Source organism: Diceros bicornis, chromosome 18, assembly GCF_020826845.1.
Source record: "Diceros bicornis minor isolate mBicDic1 chromosome 18, mDicBic1.mat.cur, whole genome shotgun sequence".
NCBI classification, from domain to species: Eukaryota; Metazoa; Chordata; class Mammalia; order Perissodactyla; family Rhinocerotidae; genus Diceros; species Diceros bicornis.
In genome coordinates, this window is record NC_080757.1 from 58,057,469 (window position 1) to 58,077,709 (window position 20,241).

Below are 20,241 nucleotides of genomic sequence, written 5' to 3' on the forward strand. Positions count from 1 at the left end.
AGTACGGCGGCTAGATGGGTTTGGCCGAGAGACCCCCAGCTCAGTCGCACACTTGGCCTGCCCACACAGCTTCACCTGGTGGCGCTCACGCCCTGACACAGCCAAGAGTTGCCGCCCAGGATCAGCGCTAGCTACTGATCTGGCTGGGATCGGCCATGACAAGCGGAGGAAGCCTGATCTGTCAGGGGCACCGAGGGCGCCACCCCCCACCCACGGAAGTCACGGTGATGCCAGGTTAGCCTCTGCCGCTGAGTCAACAGATGGCATCTGCCCCTGGACCTTTGCCAAACACAGGAGCATGGCTGAGGGACCATTCCTGGAGAGGGACAGTTTGGGGTGAGTGGGGGCTCTGCTAATGGCAGTGGCATCTCCACTGTGGGTTTGACCTGGCCCTCTCCACTGCCTCACCCAGGCCAGAGCTCTGCTCTTCCGGGTTCCCCTCTGGGATGAGGAGCAGGGGGGCCCATCGGGGCCATCCCCCCGGCTCCTGCAGACATTGGACACACTGGGGCTATGATAGCCTAGTCCACTCCTCCCTGCACCCTCAGGCTCCTCAGACAGCCTGGTGGGACCTGGGGTCACCCCCAACAGCCACAGGCAGCCAGACCCCCTCCCACCCCAGGCCTGGGCGCTGGCTGCCCCTCTGCCTGGCAGGCTCCTCTCCCCACGGCTCATTCACAACTGAAATGTCAGCCCTGCCCCCCAGTCCCTCCCTAAATTTGCCCTCCTGCCCGCCCCCCAATAACCACTAAAGCATCACTGCTGCTGGCTTTATCACCTTGGACACACCCATAGTTCTTGCCTATCTGGCTCGCCCACGTAGGTGCGAGCCTCCTGGGCTCAGGCTGGTCAGGGGCAGCACTCAGGCTGCGGTGTGGTCCATCCCTGCCGTCTGTGGCTCGGCCAGCAGAGGGCGCCCTGTGCTCAGCACCAAAGCCCGAGGGCATCTGTTTCATCAGTACTGAAACGGACAGGGTGCCTGGGGTCACCCCACAGAAGCATCTCCTGGGCTTTTCGTGACCACTGGAAGTGGTCGTTCATGTTCATCCAACCACAAGTGCATCCACAACTATTGAGAGGAAGGCTGCAGGGCTCTGGTGTGGCAAGGAGAGGAGCCTCGAAGAGCCAGAAGGAGGAACTGAAGGGGCTGCTTGTGCAGGAGGCCGAGGTTCCCACGACTTCGGCCTAGAGGTCATTCATGGGGCAGCAGGACGCAGGCTGTGGGCCCAGGGGCAGAGCAAGCCCTGCACACACCTGGGCAGGCGTGGGTCATGAGCACAGGCTCCCAAGATACAAGCCCATTTCGGAAAACATGTTTAATCAGAATAAATAGAGTCCAGGCAGGGCAAGGTCCACTGGGGTCCCCCAGCCCCACTCGCCCACCTCTAGCTCCAGCCTCAGATGAGCTGCAGTCCCATCACCCTCCCTGTGTCCCAGCGGGGTCACCCAGAGGGGGCCAGTGTGGTCTTGGGCTCGCATCTGTGCCTGCAGGGCCGTGGGGGTGGAGGGTGACACAGGGTGCAGGCCAAGCTATGAGCAGACACCCGGCTGCCAGGCCTGTCGCTGTCCTACCGGGCATCCTGCTCATCTGCAAGCAGGGTTGGGGGCGTCTCGGCCTCGTGGGCTCTGCCAACCCTGCCAGAAAGAGAAGGCAGCGAGGGGCAGCTGTGGCCTCGGGCAGAGATGCCGAGGTTCCTCCAACCTGGCTGAGGCCAGGTGCCCAACAGCCTTCCTCAGGAGCTGCATTCGGCCTCCCTAGGGTAAAGAAGGCTCTAGAGAGAAGCGGATGGGGCTGGACGAAGGTCCAGATTCCCCCCTGATGTGTTAGTTTGGGGGGTGGGGGGTCTTGTTAGGTGGCTCGTTCTGCCTTGGGAGGAGCCCCAGGGTCTCGGACCCACAGATCTCGGCCTGCCCCCCTGGCTGGGTGGAGGGTAGAGGAGGGGTGTGTACACGTGTATATTCCCGTGTGTCTGTCTGTCCAGGCAGCAGGACGATGTCTGCACTCATCTCCCTTTTCCTGGGCTTAACCACAGGTAACTGAGATGAAGGGTGAGAAGTGGGGCACAGGGAGCAACCCGAGCCCCGCCCAGGGGCACGCAAAGCTGAGACACAACATTGTGGGGGTGTTTAGCCCATGGGGAGAATTTGGCAAGGGACTGAGGAGAAGGGCCAGCGAGGCTAGCACCCCTGACTTATAAAGAAAGGGGAGTGGCAGAGAGGAGGGGAGGGAAAGGACATGGGAGGCCCTGCTCAACCACCCCTGCATGCAGTTCTTTCTTTGCTGTTTTTGCCTTTCTCACCAAATTGAACAACTTTCCTCCTCCCTCAGATGCCCCACCCACCTGAGGAGGAAAGGTGGGAAAAGAGGGCAGGGGAGTCCCTAGAGGTGAGGGCCACCCGGGGAGCCAGCAGCCACCTCCCTCCCCATCCCCCAGCTCCACACAGTGTCCCTCCCTGTCCAGTCCCTGTTCCCTCTCCCCTCCACACTCACACACGGAGTGGTCCCAACCCCTCCAAGGCCCCTCACCTGCTCCTCTCCTTCCTCTCGTAGACAGAGTGAAGCTTGTTGATTAAGAAGATTTTGTCTTCCCCCTCCTAGAAAGGCCCAAACACAAAAGGTGAGAGAACCAAAGTTGTCTAGCTGTCTGTCCGTCCAGAACCGCCCTGTTCCAGACTGCACTTGGGGGAGCTCACAAGGAGTATTCAACATCACAAGCACACCGTGTTTAAAGAAGGGGGAAAGAGGCACCAAAATAAGGACAAGGAAAAACCAAGAGCCAAGCAGGGGGCATATATATAGATCTAAGCTTCCTAGTGGCCAAGGGGAAAAGGAAAATGTGATCAGCCCCACAGTGTGGGCCACAGAGCCAGCCTGAGTCTACTTAAAACTGGTGCTGCCACTTACTACCTCTGCCCTGAGCAAATTACCTCCTCTCTGACCTCAGTCACCATCTGTAAAAGGGGGATAAGAATGTCTGTGTCACAGGGCTTGTATTAGTTTTCTATTGTTGCTCTAACCAATTACCACAAACTTAGTGGCTTAAAACAACACAAATTCATCATCTTTCAGTTCTGGAGGTCAGAAGTCCAAAATGGGTCTCATGGCTAAAATCAAGGTGTCAGCTGGGCTGGTTCCTTCTGGAGAATCTTTCCTGCCATTTCCAGCTTCTGAAGTCCGCCCACATCCCTTGGCTCCTGGCCCCCTTCCATCTGCAAAGCCGGCAGTGGCCGGTCAAGTCTTTCTCACATCTCTGACGCTGACTCTCCCACCTCTCTCTTCCACTTTTAAGGGCCTTGTGATTACACTGTGCTCACCCGGATAGTCCAGGATACCTGCCCATCTCACAGTCAGATGCCTAGCAAATTTAATTCCATATGCGACCCTTACCCCCACCCTTTGCCAAGTGTTGTGGCATATTCACAGGGTCTGGGATTGGGACGCTGACGTCTTTGGAGCAAATATTGGCCAACTCAGGGCTCTTTCGACAACTGAATGTGAAAAGCACATAAAGCTTTGAGCCTGGCCCCTGGTGCCCATAAACACTGGCCGGACTTCAGTGACCATCAGTCCCCAGGCCAGACTGGACTCTCTGCAGGAAGTGAGTCCTCACAAAGAGAGAAGAGCAATTTTGTCAGGATGCATTCTGGGTGCCTGGGACCCCGGCTCACCCAGGAGGGGCCCCCTTAAGTGGCCTCCCAAGTTGTTTCTCTATGGAGTTGTTGGTGGGTACAGAGGGCTGTGCACTTGGGGAGGCCGCCCTGCCCAGGCCCGGGGAAAGCGCTCCGGGTGCTAGCTGAGCTCAGACCCGCCGCCCCAAAGACTGGGATGGGGCAGGGCTCGGCCTTGGAGGGACACTGTCTGCAGCAAGGGTCCAGCTGGAGAATGGTCCTTCAGCTCCCAGAGAAACGGCAGGTGGAGCTGGAATTCTCCTCCCAACGCTGCGGTCCCCCCACCACTCCTGCCAGCCCCCCCACCCCCGGCACCCACAGGCCCTCAGGCACACACAGTAGGCCAGGAGCCTGTTGGCAAAAACCCGCTTCCACCAGCTGTGGCCGGGCAACCAGCTCAGCCAAAATGCCCGGCCTTGAGCTCCGCCCCCTGTGAGCTCGCCAAGGCGTACCACTGGTGAGGGGGGAGATGGGTTAGCTGTACTGTGTTATTTATAACCCCGTAAAACGTGGGAGCTGTACCTAAGGGATCGTCCCGCTTCGGGTCAGTTGGAGAACTGACCCGAAGCTCCTGCCCCTGCATCAATTAGCCAGCAGCAGGGTCACACGTGTGCTGCGCCCCAGCCCCATCCTGCCTTGGCCGACACCCTGCGCCTGACCCCCATGTCCTTTCTCACGCCGCATCGCAGGTGGCCACCAGCACGCCCGGAGCTACTGCAGGAGAGGAGCCACGGGCCCAGCCCTGATGTGAACACCTGGGGGACGCGGGCACCAGCCGGCCCCAAAGTGGGCTCAAGCGTTAAGAACACAAGTGAAAAACACAGGAGGAAAAGGGAAAAAGGAAAAAATGGCACTGGGGAGAGTGATGTCTGGGCCCTGGGGGTGTGGTCAGCAGGTACCCCTGAGCACCAGCCAGCCCCGAGCAGGACATGACCCGGGTGAAGGGGCAAATACCAGGCCAAGCGACCCAGACTCGACAGGACAGTAACGTGTTCTCAACGTGATGGCAGGTTCGGTGACCGAGTCCCAAAGGAGGGACAGTGCCCGGGACAGGGCTGGGCTGCCTCTCAGGGTGGGCTTCCCGGGGCCCAGCTTCCATCCAGTGGGGGTCCCAGGAGGGAGTGCACCCTGAGCGTCCAGGCCCACCCTGCCTCCCACTCTTTTATGACAGACTGCAACGTGCTTACTAAAAGTGTTTTAACCCAGCCCACTTGCAACCTGACTCCACTTGTTTGCAAAATGAGGGCACTGAATAGGGTCCGTGTTCCAACATGGGTGCCCCGGGAAGTCCAAAAGCCATTTCCAGCATCTCAGAAATCCTCAGAGACTGTCTGCACCCATGCAGGGCCACACCCCCTAAAATGCCTTATCTCAGCTGGGGCTAATGAGATCCTCTGGAGCCCTCGTCCCAGCGGGGTCTTTGCAGACGGGAAGCCTGGCTGCCTCGCGTCCACATCTCCGCTTAATACAAACCACACATTTCAATCAATGCAATTTGTTTGGCCCACAAACCCTTTCAACAGCCCAGGTCCGCGAGAGGAGGTGTGGAGGGGCCTTGGGAGTGAGCTAGCAGTAGCCCTCTCACGGGGGGGGGAGGCGGGAGGGGACTCACGTTGCTGATCTGCTCCCTGAGGAGGCAGATGACCTTCCGCTGGCCCTTCACCACCTGGATGTTGAGGTAGATCACCGCCCTGCAGGAGACGAGGTCAGGCTGGGCCCCGCGCAGGAGCCCGGGGGCGGGGGCGGGAGCGGGTGGGCCCGCCTGGGCTGGTCCTCCCCATGCCCAGCGTGCCTGCACTCACAGCAGCACCGCAGACACCAGGTAGATGGGGAAGGTGTTCTCCACCAGGTACCGGTGGATCCAGGGCAGCCAGGAGACCTTGGGGCCTGCCTTCTCCAGGTGGCGCACCCACACCTTGCCCGCCTCATACATGGTGTTCAGAGTCCGGAAGGGGCCGCAGATGCTCGAGGGCTTCACCCTGGGGGAAGAGGGCCACTTGAACTCTCAGCCCTGGCAAAGGCAACCTCCACGTCACCCCGAACCGCAGCCACCGGCCACAGCCCCCCAGGCTCCTCCAGGCAGCACCTCCAGGAATCCTGGGTGACTCCCGCCCCCACCCCCCAGAGGCCGAGCGCCCACTCACTGCCAGATGGCGTAGCAGAGGAAGATGGCAGCGCCCAGGAAGGAGGGGAAGCAGAGCAGAGAGATGAAGACGGTACTCATGTGGGAAGCCAGCCAGGGCCTGCGGGGCGCCCGGCAGTTGGCCACCAGGCTCGTCTGAGGACAAAGGCTGAGCTCTGCCACCGCCCTGCCGGCCCCCGCCCTCCCCCAGGCCTGGCGGGGCCTCCGGGGGGGCGGGGGGGTGCTGTGCGTCCAGGCAGGCCTGAGCCCAGACCCCAGGACAGAAGAAGCCTCCCCTCCGCCCCAGCCCGGGCAGCTCCACAGAGAGGCAGACGTTCTGGGAACCTGAGCACGCAGTTGGAAAGAGCCCACGGGCCAACCTCCAGGCTCAGAAGGGAGGCCGAGGCACACGTGCAAAGGGCGATACTAACAGCCACCTCCATCGACTGAAGGTCTCTGCTGGGCCAGACACCGCACCCAATGCTTTATAAACATCGTTTCCGGCCGTGCCCCTGGAGCACTGCCCGCATTGTACAGATGAGGAAACAGGGTCAGAGAGGGCAGGAACTGGGTTCTCAGCCACCATGCACACCCCCACCTGAGGACAGAGCACCAGGGTCGCTTCCCACGGGCCAGCAGAGTCTGAGGCTCAGAAACCTCCCAGCCCTATGCCCCCCTAAGCCCCAGCCCACGGCACACAGGCACCCAGTAATGACCACAGACCCGGATGGGCCGGGTATCACCCCAGGACAGTGATGCCTGGGAGGGGGAGGTCAGCTGGTCCCCTGGGGACATGAGACTGACCCCAGAGGGTGGCCCTGGGCTGCCAGCCCCATACCACTGGGGTCAGGGGAGGGTTCCAAAGTCCCAAGGCTCCGTGTCTGCCAGCCCAGCAGCCCTTCCAGCTGCGCATGCTCCCAAGGCCCCACCGCCCTCCTGAGGCCCAGGCAGCGCCTTTACCTTCTTAACGTAGAAGAGGAACAGCAGCTTCACGATCTGCATGGCAGGGAGGAGGGGCGCGAACAGGACCCCCAGCCTGGGGAGGGACGGGAGGAGGGGTCTGCAGTCCAGAGGCTGGGGTCATGACCCCAGTGCTGTTCCCCAGGGCTAAACGGCCCCCAGGCGAGGCTGGGCTCGGGACCCCGGGGAGGGCACAGCCAGTGTGTCCGGCTGCAGACTGAGTCTCCTGGGAGGTAAGGGCTCAGGGCCCATGTCACTCCAGAATCCCAGGGCTGGGCCTCACCGGGGTCCTCAGGGGCAAAGGGGCTCAGCCCTCTCCGGGGCCGGGGAAAGTGCGAGGCAAGTGGAATATGCTCACCAGGTCAGGGTCTGCCCGTAAATCAGCTCCAGAACATTCCGGGCAATGTCGAACTCTGGCTTCCCCTTCCTCTTAAGCTTCCTCTCAGAGATGAGCCTGGGGCAGAGGAACCCCTGAGGGTCACACAGGGGGGCCCATCCTGGAGACAGACCCTAGTCCCACCCCCGGAAGGCAGGCACCTGGCAGGTGAGCTGCACAAGGAGCTGACGTCCCTACCCGCCCCGCCTCGGGCGCCCAGCGATGTCAGGGGAGACAGCAGCCTGGGGTTCTCCCCCTGAGGGGCTCTAGACTACAGGCAGCTTTGTCTGGGTCCTTTTTCTAAGTACCTACGGATACACCCAAGCGTATAAATACACACAATCGGCATCAAACGTTTTACTGCTTTTGAAAAATCTCATTTTTTTATTATTAAATTCATATGTTCTCGAAGAAAACACAAAAAGAAGGAAACAAAAAACGCCTGCAGTGCTTGCCCCCACGGCGGCCGCCGCGGCATTTTGAAAATGTCCCTCCACTTTCTACCTCTTCGTTCTGACCCTTTTTTCTTTGCACAAGACCGAGACTACACTATATGCATCATTCTGAAACCTGTTTTCCTTTCCGACCTAAAAATAGGTTACATCCTGTCTGCTAAGTGTGTTTTTGGTTTAACGATCTTTTACAAAAGGGCCCCGCCCCCGCTGTGGGTGGAGATTTATGGGCCCCATCTGGGAGGTCAGGTCCTGCTTTTCAAAGGCCTGAGGACCTCCCAGGGGACACCCCCAGCACGCAGGTGAGGATGCTCTGAGCCCTTCTGAGGGTGGAGAGCCCAGGTGCCCAGGTGAGGGCAGGGACCCGTGCTCACGGAGGTGGATGGGGCCTCACCTCCACACCAGCTCCCCGAAAAGCGTGTCCAGCAGCATGAAGATGAAGTCCATCACCATGAGCCGGTACAGCTCCTGACCCACGAAGTTCTCCCAGCACTGAAACAGACAAGGCCTGAGCCCCCGTCCCCCGCCCGCCGGGGGGCCTCCGGTCTGTTTGTCCACCTGGCCAAAGTCCAGTGAGGGCTGGGTGCGGGGCTGCTGTGAGCGGCCACTGCCTCCACCCCTGCCCCTGGGACCAGGGCAGCCCCTCCTGAGGGGCCCAGACGCCTCCCCCAGCCCCACCCAGGCCCACCCTCACCTGGTCCTTCAGGGCGCCCACCCTGCGGCCCAGCCAGTGGTAGCAAAGAATCGCCAGGATGACCATCTTTAGGATGAGGTTCCTGGAGGACGGGGGTGTGGAGGCTGAGGGAGGGGTCCCTGGGAGACAGAGGTCTTGTCCCAGGAAGCCCCCACCTGCCCCACCAGGCCACACACCTGCAGATGGCCACGTATACCTCCAGCATCGGGGAGTCGTGCCGCTCCAGGGCAGCCAGGCAACGGTACAGGTAGGGGGCCCCCAGGTTGAGGAGGCAGACCACCAGGGGCAGGGCTAGCAGCTCCCACTCCCGCTCAGCAGACACTGGGCTCTGCTAGGGCAGGGGGAGGGGCAGTGGTCACCACAGTCGCCTCACCGAGGCCAGGTGCACTGATGGGGTGGGGGGGGAGGCGGGGGCAGGGCGGAAGGAGGGGTGGAACTGGCAGGTGGCAACTCCCTCCCCCAAGATACGGTGCACCCCAGGCCTCATGCTCAAACCACACAGGAAGGAGGGGCACAGGTGTCGGAAAAAGAAAAGAGAAACCCAAAGAAAACAAGAAAATAAAAGGAGAGAAGGGGGAAAACATGAGGCAGATGGAAAGGACAGGCAGGACTACCCAAGGGTCACACAGGGCCCTGAGCCAGCTCCCAGTCCGGGCCGAAGGCTCCAGGGGCTGCCCACTCCGTCCTCGCACCTTGATCATGAGCTCAGAGAAGGCGTAGACGGCCATGGTGCAGCCCAGCGTGGTCCCCAGGCACAGAAGCCACACAAGCCCCAGCACGGCCACCTGCCGCAGCCGCCCCCACACGCTCTGGGGACCCTGCTGCAGCTGCCACTCGGCCAGCAGCTCCTGTGGCGACAGCGAGCCTGTCACTCACTCCATGGCACAGACACACAGGGACGTGCAGACACGCACGACACACACACAGGGACACACTGAGTGGACACACAGGCAGGCTTGGAGGGACAGAGGAGTCGCCTCTCGCCCACCCCCAACTCCCCTGCCTGTCCCTCCCTCCATTCTGGGGCCCTGTCTCCAGGCACAAGGAGAACACAAAACATGGCCTTGAGGCTGTGCCCTGTCCCTGATCCCCCCACCAGCCCCCTGCTGTGTCCACCTGCTCCCATGGGGGCCCATACTGCATCCTGAGGCCTGCCCCAACCTCTCCCGCCCACCCCACCCCCCTCCCTCCCCAGCCCTGCCTCCTGAGCCATCCTGCCTGTTGTGGAGGTGAATGGCCCCTAGCTGACCAGGAGTCCCAAGGTGCAAAGGGCACCTGGCCCCGCCATGGGAGCTCCCTGAGGGCAATGAAGGCCCTTTAGCAAGGTCAAAGCCACGAGCTTCCCTGACGCAAATCCTATGGCATGAAACCCCGGAAACACGGAGAACTTTCCAAGAGGCCCAGCTCAGCCACCCTCTAGCCCTGCGGCCTTGGGCAAAGGACCAAACCTCTGCGCCTCAGTCTCCTCACAAGTAGCACAGGGAGATGACAGTCCTCACCCTGGGCTACCATGGCGAGCCAGGAGCGCGTGCCAGCTGGAGCCCCGCGGGTCTCTTCCCGCTTGGGACCAGAGGACACAGGACTCCCAGGAGAGGCCCCAAGAGCAAACCTAACCCTCTCCCACTGCAGCGTCGGCCCCCGGGGCTCGAGCCCGGGGTAAGGGTGGACAGACACCTGAGTCCCCACAGGATGGAGGACAGGCCAACATCAAAGGTCCACCCAGAGCATGCACGCCCACCAAAACCCACTGCGAGCAGAGTTTTCCGTTAGCGTGGGCTCCTGTGTGGTGGAGGGCCGAGGGCGCTGACCCTCGCTAGCAGACGAGAGGCAGCCCCAATGAGGGAAGTGCACAGGAGAAAAAACCAGGACGATTCCGCATGTTGCTTCGTGTCTCTGGAACTGGGGGGCCCCCGCCCCGTCACCGAGCAGGACAAGACCCCCACCCCTGCGCCCGGAGTCCAGTTCACGGCAGGTGGTCCTCCCTCCAGAGCACAGCTCTGCCCATTTGGTCCTAAGTGGACCCCGGGCCAGGTCTATGGGGGCTGTGCAGCCTGGGATTGGTGTTCTGGGGACACGGGGCGGGGAGCAGGGACCACAGGTCCCCAGGCGGCTCACCTTCAGCTGGGTTCGGATGTTGTCCTGCTGGAGGCGGGAGGGCCACTTCTGAGTCACCTTGTAGTCCCAGGAGCAGAAAACGGTGATGGCATGGACCCCCGAGGTGCTGCCCACCCGGTAGCTCTCCCCAAAAGAGTGAGACATGCTGGGAGGAGCAGAGCCAGGCAGGGCGTGACGAGGTGCGAGGGGCGCAGAGGCCGGGGAGAAGACAGACAGGACACTCCCTGCAGCCAAAGCCTGCCCCCCACACAGAGGAGCCCTTCCAGTATGGGATGGGCCTCCCTCCAAGCCCCCTGCCCCACCTCCAGCCCAGCCTCCTGGTGTGGACAGCTGGCCACTCTAGATCAGCCCTGTCCAATATGGTGCCCCCCAGCTACAAGTGGCTGGAAGAGGGGTCAGGCTCCATTCCCCACTGACATGGCTGGCTCCCTCCTACCCAGACATGGGTGGAGAATATACTGGCTCACCTCAGGGCCTTTGCACTGCCTCTCCTGATAACCAAAACACCTTTTTCTGCTTCTTCGCTGCCCACTCTTATTTTTGTTTTTTGTTTTTTGTTTTTTGTGAAGACAATCAGCCCTGACCTAACATCTGTTGCCAATCCTCCTCTTTTTTGCTGAGGAAGATTGGCCCTGTGCTAACACCCGTGCCCATCTTCCTCTACTTTATATGGGACGCCACCACAGCGTGCCTTGACAAGTGGTGCATCGGTGCACGCCTGGGATCCAAACCTGTGAACCCCGGGCCGCCGCAGCGGAGCGTGCAAACTTAACTGCTGTGCCACTGGGCTGGCCCCTTTCTTCGCTGCCCACTCTTATTTAACCTCCCCCTCAGGGGCACGTGCCACTTCCCCTGGGAAGCCAGCCTGACTCCTCCAATGCTCCACAACTCCTGGATTTTCCCAGCCTCCTCACTGGTCTCTCTTCTCCCCTAGACAGCAAGCTCCTCAAGGACAGGCATCATGCTTGTTCACCTGCCTGCCCTGAGCCAAGCACAGCAAATGTTTGTGGGGTGGAGGGGTGGATATGGATGAACATGCAGGTGGATGCAAGGAAGGGAGCGAGTATCCATGGATGGATGGATAGATGGAGTGACGGATGAATGGATGGAAAGATGGATGGATGGATGGAAGGATGGATGGAGTGATGGATGAAGGGATGGAAAGATGGATGGATGAATGGGTAGATGGATGAACAGATGGAGGAATGGATGGATGGATGGATGGACGGACGGACGGACGGACGGACGGACAGATGGACAGATGGATGGATGGATGGATGGATGGAAGGAAGGATGGATGGAGTGATGGATGAAGGGATGGAAAGATGGATGGATGGATGGAAGGATGGATGGAGTGATGGATGAATGGGTAGATGGATGAACATATGGAGGAATGGATGGATGGATGGACGGACAGACGGACGGACGGACGGATGGATGGACTGATAGATGAATGGGTAGCTGGATGAATGGATGGATGGATAGATAGAAGCATGGATGGATGGATGGATGGGTGGGTGGATGGATGGAGGGAAGGAGGGATGGATGGATGGATGGATGGATGGATGGAAGGATGGATAGATGGAGGGATGGATGGATCAATGGTGCTCAGAGCCAGGGTCATATGGTGGAGACCCTTTACCTGTACACCAGGGTGATGCAGGTGATAAAGAAGGCCACGCCCATGGTGAAGAGGTAAGCCAGGGGCATGTTGTAGGGCAGGCCACCTGCCTCAGGGGTGCACTGGCCGCCATCCAGTGGGGGGGAACACGGCTGGTTCAGCGTCGCATTACTGTAGTAGCCGTAGTACATGACGGTGTGGGAGAAGCTGCCCTGCAGGGAGGAGGCCCGTCTGAGTCAGCTACTCTCCCCCCAACACCTGACCCCCTCAGGCTTCGCGAGGCAGAGGGAGGGCACCCATGGGGGCAGGGCAAGGAGAAAAGCAGAGCACGACAAAGGGCCGAGACCATCCTGGGGCTTCCCAGGCCCCACTGAAATCACGGCAAGATGGACATTGAGGAGATCTGGCTGGACACCTGGAGTCACAGCACTGGTGGGAGAGGTCCCTGGGGAAGCTGTGACCAGAAAGCGCCCCCATCGGCCCGATGCCTCTGGCCCCCCGGCCCTCACCCCGCCTGTGAGGAGCTCCAGGCCTGTGAAGGCGGGCACGGAGCCCGAGGGGGCCGGCGGGAAGGCAGCCTGCACGCCCACAATGAAGGCCAGCAACGGCAGCAGCAGGAGGGCGTTGAAGGCCAGCAGGGTCTTGAGGAAGAGGAAGTAGGAGAGCACGCTAGAGCCGAACTGGCCGCCGATCTGCTTCAGGGCGTAGCGCCACGGCGTCAGGGCCTGCAGCCCTGAGAGCAGCACGAGCCCCAGGTTGTGCAAGGCCTGTGGGAACAGGGGCAGAAGGTCCTGCAGGCGAGGCCCCGAGGGGGAGCCAGGCCAGCTCCGAGCCAAGAGCCCAGGCATCTGGCTTGGAGATGCAGGGGGCAGCAGAGGGGAGGTTGGTCATCCACAGCACCAGAGCTCGGCTGAAGGCCAGGAGACCCCACGAGCAGGACAGTGGAGGAAGAGAGTGGCCGGCCCCAGCCCGCCCAGCTGTCCTGGCCCCATCCCGGATGGAGGACTGGAAGCCCAGCCCAGGAGGCTCCTACCAGGACACAGGCGTAGCGGAGCCGGCTGCAACAGGAGAAGAGCCCACGACGGCCCTGTGGGCCCCTCTGCTTCCCCTTCTGGATCCAGCTGTCCTCTCTGGGGGCAGAGGCAGCATCAGGGCCTGGACCAGGGGTGGGCCCCACTCCCCCGGGGACCACCCACCAGAGGCTCAGGGCCCTTCTCGCTGACCACCCAGCCCAGCCAAGGAAGCGGGTCTCGGGGCCGCCCAAGGCCATGGGCACTGACCGCAGGGAGCGTTTCTCGGCCAGGCTCAAAGGCATGCCCCGGAGCATGTGGTCCCGCTGGGCCACGGTCAGGCCCTGAAGCTCCTTCACCAGGAGGATCCGCTTCTCTGCAGGAGCAGAACAAAGGGGTCCTGTCAGCTCCCAGAAGCACCCTCCCTCCCTCCCGCCCCTATGGCCATGACCCTGGACGGGCCTGTCTGCCCCTGCTGCCCCACCCAGCACAGGCCTCTGCCCCCCTTGCAGGCCCGATGGCTCCTCTCTGCCTGGACCATCGAAGTCAGACCGTGCCCTGCCCAGCCGTCTCACACCCCTACTGGCCGTCCTCACTCTCCCACCTCTGCCCCTGAGCCCCGGAGCGCCTTCTCCGTCTCCATCAAGTTCCCAGTGTCCTCCAAGGCCCAGCCCAAAGGCCCCTCCTCCTTGACCCAAACTCTCCTCCTGGGTGCCCACAAGCATCTTGCTCTGACCCCCATGCACCTGAGCCTCACTGGCCCCAGCTCAGCAGCAATAGAGTCCCAACCCCACCCCGTCCTCCACCACTTCCCACTATGCCAGCTGTTGTGGGGTGAGTGAGGGGCCAGGGTGCTTAACCTCCCCACCTCCTCTCATCTTTACCACCACCCTGGGACGGGGGACTACTTTAACCCCAATTTTCCAGATAAGAAATGACACTCAGGGGGCTGGCCCTGTGGCTTAGTGGTTAAGTGTGCGCGCTCTGCTACTGGCGGCCTGGGTTTGGATCCCGGGCGCACACCAACGCACCGCTCCTCCGGCCATGCTGAGGCCGCGTCCCACATACAGCAACTAGAAGGATGTGCAGCTGTGACATACAACTATCTGCTGGGGCTTTGGGGGGAAAAAGGAGGAGGGTGGGCAATAGACGTTAGCTCAGAGCCGGTCTTCCTCAGCAAAAAGAGGAGGATTAGCATGGATGTTAGTTCAGGGCTGATCTTCCTCACAAAAAAAAAAAGAAATGACACTCAGAATGTTGACACCTGGCCCTGTTTGCAGAGTGAAACTGGCATTCACTTTGACCCCAGAGCTTGTGCCACCCTGCACTGCTCCATCACCCACCAGCTGGGGACCTTGGGTGAAGCAGGGGAGGAAACAGAGGCAGGGCCCCAAGAAAGTGCCTGACCTTCTGGGCACCTGAACGCCAGAGACCACCTGGTCAAAGACCCACACGTGAGACCAGGCCCTGCTACGACCACTGTCCCTCGTTCCCCAGCCCCGCCACGCTGGCCTCCACGCTGCTCAGACACGCCAGGGCCTCCTACCTCAGGGCCTTTGCACATGCTCACTCTGGTCTAGAGTCACGTCCTCCAGGAAGCCTCCCTCGATCCCTCTAGGCTAGACAGTTCCGTGATGCTCTCCCCCTGTGCACTTTTCCTCAGTTGCCTTTATCTGAGCTTTAATCGTGCACTTATCCATTTATTTGGTTCCCATCTGTTTCACTGGGCAGACCATCAGCTGCATGAGAGCTGGAAGGGGTCTGCTTACCACCATCACATCCCAAAGCCGAGACCAGCGTCTACAACACTACAAGTGCTCGACAGATGCTGTGGAGTGCATTGGCCTCCTGCCGTGGGCCGAACCCTTTGCAGCCTGAAAGGCCCCACTTCTCTGCCCCAGTGGCCAGGACACCAAGATACTCCCCCTCCCCCTGCAAAGGGACCCTACAGCTGGGGGCCGTCAGGCAGCCCGCTGGGGGAGGGGAGCGTGGGTCTGTGCACCCCAGCCCCCACCCCGATCAGCCTGACCTCCTCCCCACCAAGGCTCTGACCCCCACTCACTCACCCTCCTCCTGGAAGGCCATGGGGTCCAGCTCCAGGTCGTACAGGCGGAGGCTGGGCCGGGCCGAGCGCCCCACGCCCCTGAGCTGGGGCCGGCTGCTCCTGCGCCGCAGCCTCACCGTGCGGTTGTAGTACTGGGACAGGATGGCACCACGGCTGCGGCCTGTGGGCGTGCCAGTCAGGGCAGGCAGGGCCGGGCCTCGCCTCTCCATCCCTCACGCAGACACAGAGGCTGCTCCCCCTTCCCAGGACCCAGGAACAGCCCTTTATAAGGGACCTCAGGCACCAGTGGGTTCCCAAGAGCCTATTTTTACCCCTGTGACAACTCTGGAGTCGTTTTTAGAACCCAGCAGTGCTGCAGGGGGCTGTGCTGGGCCTCCGGGCAGCAGGCGGGTGGGGCGGAGCCAAAAGGGCCTGGCTCTGAGGTGCACAGATCCCCACCTGAAACCCCGGCCCAGCCGAGGGCCTGGGGGCAACGTCGGGGCCAAGGGCAGAGGGCCCCACTCACCAATGGTGCGACTGGGCATGCTGGCCAAGATGCGGAGTGTGGCCGTGCTGTAGTCAGGGACACCCTCGGGCCCCAGGAAGGCCTGGTGGCCACTGCCTACAAAGCAGAAAGACTTGTCCAGAGGTCCTGGAGACACCACTGGCCAGCAACTTTCCCTACCGGATCCCCGCCCCAGGCCTGCAGACTGCCGGAAGGGCCAAATGGAGAGGTGAGGGAGGCCCAGACCCCTCAGCACCTGGGCCGGGGCCAGGCAGGTGAGGCCCCCAGGGTGTCAGCCTCCAGCCTCACCTGAGGCCCCCAGGGTGTCAGCCTCCGGCACCCTCTGCTGTAGCTCCAGGCCCTCCTCAGCCGCCCACTGGCTCTGCTCCTGAATGAGCTGGTGGAAGGAGTGGTGCACTTCGCTCTCATCATAGGGGCTGGGCTCCTGGCTCCTAGGGTGAGCATGGGGGGTGGGAGTTCAGGCTGGGGCTGACCTAGTCCTCTCCCCAGGAGCCTACCCCTTCGGTAAGGCAGTGGTCCAAACAGCCTCTCCCCAGGGGTGATACATCCCAGCCCCACAGAACTCACCCCTGGTCCTCTGGGGTCTCAGGGACGTTGAAGATAAAGGCTGGCGTCTGGGCCATGTCTGTGGCCCCCGCCCAGCCAGTGTGCAGACCTAGGGCAGCTCAGAGCCAGGGCACAGCCTCCCAGGCCTCCCGTCGCCCATCTGATGAGACAGGGAGCTTTCACCAAAGTTGGCCTTCAGTGCCTGGCACCCAGCCAAACCGCCCACTCCCTGGAGACTGTGGGAGGTGCCACTCACAGCCCAGGCTCCCTGAGCCCCCACCCTGCCCCCATCCATAGGCAAACATGCGGTCAGGTGGGTGACCCCAAAAAACCTCATGCTAGAATGGACTGAGGGGGCGCCCCTTCCACTGCCAGGGGAGGGAGAGGGAGGGAGAGAGGCAGGAGTGGGGTCTGGTCAGTTCCCCATCGGTTTCCTCAATGGCACCAGTCCCTGGGAAACCGGGAAGAGCTGTGTCCCCCAGGGACGCCACCCTCTTGTGAGAAGGGTCAGGGCAGCTGAGACCTTCCCTGTGCTGCCCCGTGTCCCCACAGCGATTCCTCTCACAAGAAATCCTGTCCTGCAGACAGGTGGCCCTCACCCCCCACCAGCCCCGGCTGCCATGCTGGGTGCTGCAAGAGCGACAGTTCTCAGGAGAACAACTCCCCCGCATTCCGTCACCCTAAGGGCGGGCCAGGACAGCTGGCTTGGGGGGGTAGGCTGGGCATTAAACAAGCCGCCTTTGTCCAGCCTTTGTCCAGGCAGAAGGCTCTGCTGTCACCCAGGACAACTGGAATGGGGCGGCCTTGTCTGGGCTCTGCACCCCGTGTGAGGGGGCGGGGGTAACAAGGGGGCCACCACAGCTGAGTCCTGCAGGCTCCGCGCTGCGGCGTCCTCCCCACCCTCACTCCCAGGGAACTCAGCCCTCAGCAACACCGGCTCAGCTCAAGGGGGCTTCCTCCGGAGAGGCTCAGCTGTGCAGACAGAGCAGGTCCCCCTAGGGCTGTGCTCAGATGGGGCCCTCACTTAGGGGCATCCAGGATGTCCAGTCTCTGAGCCCAGGCCCCATACAATCCAAGCCTCTTCCCCTTCCCTCCAGCCGGAGCAGAGCGTGGAGAGATGGGTCAGAGGACCCCCCACTCGGCCTGAAATGGGAAAGCAGCTGGAGGTGGGGCTGACAGTGTGCCCCTAGTCCAGTCCCTAGAGCTGGACTCCCCTTCTCCACAGACAGACCCGCCCACCGGGCACTGGCACCGAGGACTTCCGCCCGGCTGGTACCCAGCGCCCTGGCGCCCTACCCCAGGCCGGGGCAGGTCCCGCGGAGTTTCCGGGGCGCACCATTCCGGAGCCCTGAGCCAGGTGGGGAGGGGCAAGGTGGGGCCCGCTTCCAGGAACTCCACTCCAGCTGGCCGCGAGTCCTCCGGGAGCCGCTGCTGCCCAGGAAGAGCTGCAGCCCAGCCTCGGGGCCCAGGGGCAGCTGCAACTCCGGGCGCCCCCGACTCCCGCCCAGTCAGTCTCCCACTCCCCCGCCTGCGGCCGGTAGTACTGGCCTGCGCGACCGGCCCCCCCGCCTTTTCCCACCCCGGTCCGGGCACACACCCCCGGCCTCTCCCTGGTGCCGCCGGCCCGGCTGCGGTGGACTGGGGGCTGCAGTTACCCCGCCCCCGCTCCTCTCGGGAGAGCCAGAGCCCGGGAGATCCAGGAGAAGCCGGGAGGGAACTCACTGCCCAGAGGCCCCAGAGCCCGGAGGACTTCGGAGGGGGTGGAGCTGCCCGGCCGCAGGGCAGGGGCTGGGAGGACGAGGGCGCCGCCCCCAACCCCGGGGCTGCGGCCCCGCCCGGACGCGGTACCGGACCCCGGCCACTTACCTGGAAGGTGCCGGAGAGGAGGGGCCCTGCGCGCCCACGAGTGGCTCACCTGTCCCCCAGGAAGAGCTGCCAGGAACTATGGTCTGGGCTTCAGTACCTGGGGGAGGGACGGCGGGGTCGGGGGAGGGAGTGACCGAGGGCCCAGGGGGCGATCTGTGACCGCCACAGGCCTGGCGGGGCCAGAGGGAGCTGCACGGCCCAGCCCCGCCCACGTGGTGGCGGGCCTCCGGAGTCACGTGACAGGGCTCGCCCGGGCGACTGCGCCTTCTCCCAGCCGACTTCCGACCCCTCCTCGCACCCCACCCGAGGCTTGAGCAGGATAAAGGCAGCCAAGTGTCTGGGTGTATCCAATCTCTGGTTGAAGTCCCCAATTCCTGTAGGTCTCAGTTTTCCCAAGTTTCAAATGGGGACAATAGTTCCAGACCCGCCCACTTCTCAGGGCAATTATCCAAATAACACGATGCAGCAAAGTCCCACTGATACAGCGCCTTGTGACACCAGATTGGGTAACCCCTTCCTCCCGCACAGCCTCCTGCTGACAAGCACTCCTCCAAGCCGGCTGGTGGCCCGGGTTACCGTCTCCCTGCTCCCGATGTGGGCGTGGTTTCTGCGTTTATCGGGCGAGAGTTCAGGGCACTTCCTGTGTGCGAGGTGGGGAGGAAGGGAGGAGGGGACGAGCTCTGGAAAGACTGACACTGTGACTGTCCCCAGTGCTGTTTTCTCTGCTATTCCCCAGAAGCGACGGAGGCGGGCACTGATGTCCTACCTCACAGTTGAGGAAACTGAGGCTGAGAGGTTAATCAGCCTCCAGAGTGGCATCCGCCAGGGCCTGAGTCCTGTCCACCTGGAGCTCTACCCAGAACCCTGACTGAGGAAGCCGAGAGGAGGCCAGGGGAGAGCTCCGGGGTTTGAGAAAATGGGCGAGACTTGGACAGCGGTGGGGGGAAATTCCTGCCGGGAGGAGCGCAGGGAGGAGCCTTGAGAGGCAGGCAGGGTGAGAGCGCAGTCGAGGTGGAAAGCAAGGAGAGGGCCCTCCTGGAGGGGAGAAAGGTGGGCAAAGCTGGGATGCGCGAATGAAGAACCCTAATGCACTCCAGGGGAAGGAGCCCTGGGCTGCACACTGGACAGAGAAGGACCTGTGCAGCTGTCAGTGTGGTTCTCAGGTGGGTTACCTCGGGCTGGATCTTAGCCCGGGCGCCTCAGAATGGAGACCCAGGCCTGCTCAGCTCCAGCCTCTCCTCCCAATGCCCCCCTCCCTGCACACCCATGCCCCAGCTGAGTTGTACTTGCATGGCCCCAGGCCCAACTTGAAGGTCTCCTCCTCCGGGGAGCCCTCCCGGATTGAACGCTGTTGGAGCGCTTGCCACTTCCTATTGACCCACCCGTTTGCTGGTCTGTGTCCCCTCCCCCCACTCTCTGAGCCCACTGTGTGCCCAGCACCAGCACCCAGCTAGGGGCCTGGCATAGAGGAGAGGCTTGGAAGCCAGGTGGGGAGCCAGGCAGGGAGGCAGAAAAGCCATCGGAGCTCAGCTATGAAGTGAGCGGGCGCTACAGAAGGCGGAGAGGGAGCCAGGAAGAAGTGCAGGAGCACGGGGGCTCCCAAGGGATCCCAGGGCAGAGAAATGGCCACCTCGCCTGGGCAGGTCATGAATGGAGCGGATGTCTGCGCGCTTACTACAGGCCAGGCGCTCGGCCCGGGCCTTGGCCTCGGTGCCAACGACAGAGGCGGGAAGTTGAGAAATAACTCAGCCCGACGTGATGGAGTGCACCCATTAAGCACTATCGCGCCCGCCGAGCCAAGCCGGGGCGACTGGCGACTGGCAGATAAGGGGCCCGAGCCCTGCGCCCCGCAGCCCCGCGTGCGTCAGGCCCCCCGGTCAGGCTCCCGCTCCCCACGCCGCGGGCCCGGGGTGAGGGCGCAGGAGCAACCCCAGCTCGGTGCTGGGAACCGCCACAGCGCGGCCCCCGGGGCCGGGAAGGCGGCAGCCGCAGGCGCCAGGGCCGGACGCCGGCGCAGCCTGCCCCCGCCCCACGCCGGGAGGGAGGCCCGACCCCCGGACAGCGCGCCCCGGGCTCCGCCGGCTGGGGAGGCTGAGCCGCGCGCCTCTCACCTGCCCGCCTGCGCCGCGCACCCGCAGGAAGTGCCGGCTCAGCGGGGAGATGAGGAAACAGCCGGAGGTGGGGGCAGAGGAGTGGAGGGGAGGAGACGGAGCGGGGAGCTGGGGTTCCTGTCATGTGAC

The 20,241-nt window shown here is 62.5% G+C and overlaps 1 protein-coding gene across 5 annotated transcripts; it reads right to left on the reverse strand.

The window, feature by feature from the left end:
• Positions 1 to 1,298: 1,298 nt before the first annotated feature.
• TMC6 (transmembrane channel like 6) lies at positions 1,299 to 20,241 on the reverse strand. 5 transcript variants are annotated; one of them, XM_058561754.1, is made up of 22 exons: positions 18,578 to 20,071; positions 18,002 to 18,098; positions 16,157 to 16,295; positions 15,878 to 16,020; positions 15,590 to 15,685; positions 15,086 to 15,244; positions 13,290 to 13,395; positions 13,043 to 13,139; positions 12,519 to 12,776; positions 12,031 to 12,221; positions 10,389 to 10,533; positions 8,966 to 9,121; positions 8,450 to 8,601; positions 8,274 to 8,355; positions 7,974 to 8,071; positions 7,110 to 7,205; positions 6,752 to 6,827; positions 5,814 to 5,947; positions 5,472 to 5,648; positions 5,282 to 5,360; positions 2,528 to 2,595; positions 1,299 to 1,635 (listed from the first exon to the last, which is right to left on the reverse strand). In XM_058561754.1, exons 3-22 carry the CDS (start codon positions 16,210 to 16,212, stop codon positions 1,569 to 1,571), a joined length of 2,436 nt encoding a protein of 811 aa, XP_058417737.1. In that variant the 5' UTR covers positions 16,213 to 16,295; positions 18,002 to 18,098; positions 18,578 to 20,071; the 3' UTR covers positions 1,299 to 1,568. The 5 variants fall into 5 exon arrangements, with proteins under 5 accessions (XP_058417737.1, XP_058417733.1, XP_058417734.1 ...); XM_058561750.1 differs by lacking the exons at positions 16,157 to 16,295; positions 18,578 to 20,071 and adding an exon at positions 20,113 to 20,241; XM_058561751.1 differs by lacking the exons at positions 16,157 to 16,295; positions 18,578 to 20,071 and adding an exon at positions 20,113 to 20,241 and having other exon boundaries at positions 1,299 to 1,755.

Coding starts and splice junctions, on each gene's coding strand:
- TMC6 (XM_058561750.1), bottom strand. CDS start 20,236: ATGACAGGAACCCCAGCTCCCCGCTCCGTCTCCTCCCCTCCACTCCTC. Junction 13,396..15,085: donor CATGGCCTTCCAGGAGGAGG/GTGAGTGAGTGG, acceptor CTGCTCCTGCAG/AGAAGCGGATCCTCCTGGTG. Junction 12,777..13,042: donor TCCGCTACGCCTGTGTCCTG/GTAGGAGCCTCC, acceptor CTGTTCCCACAG/GCCTTGCACAACCTGGGGCT.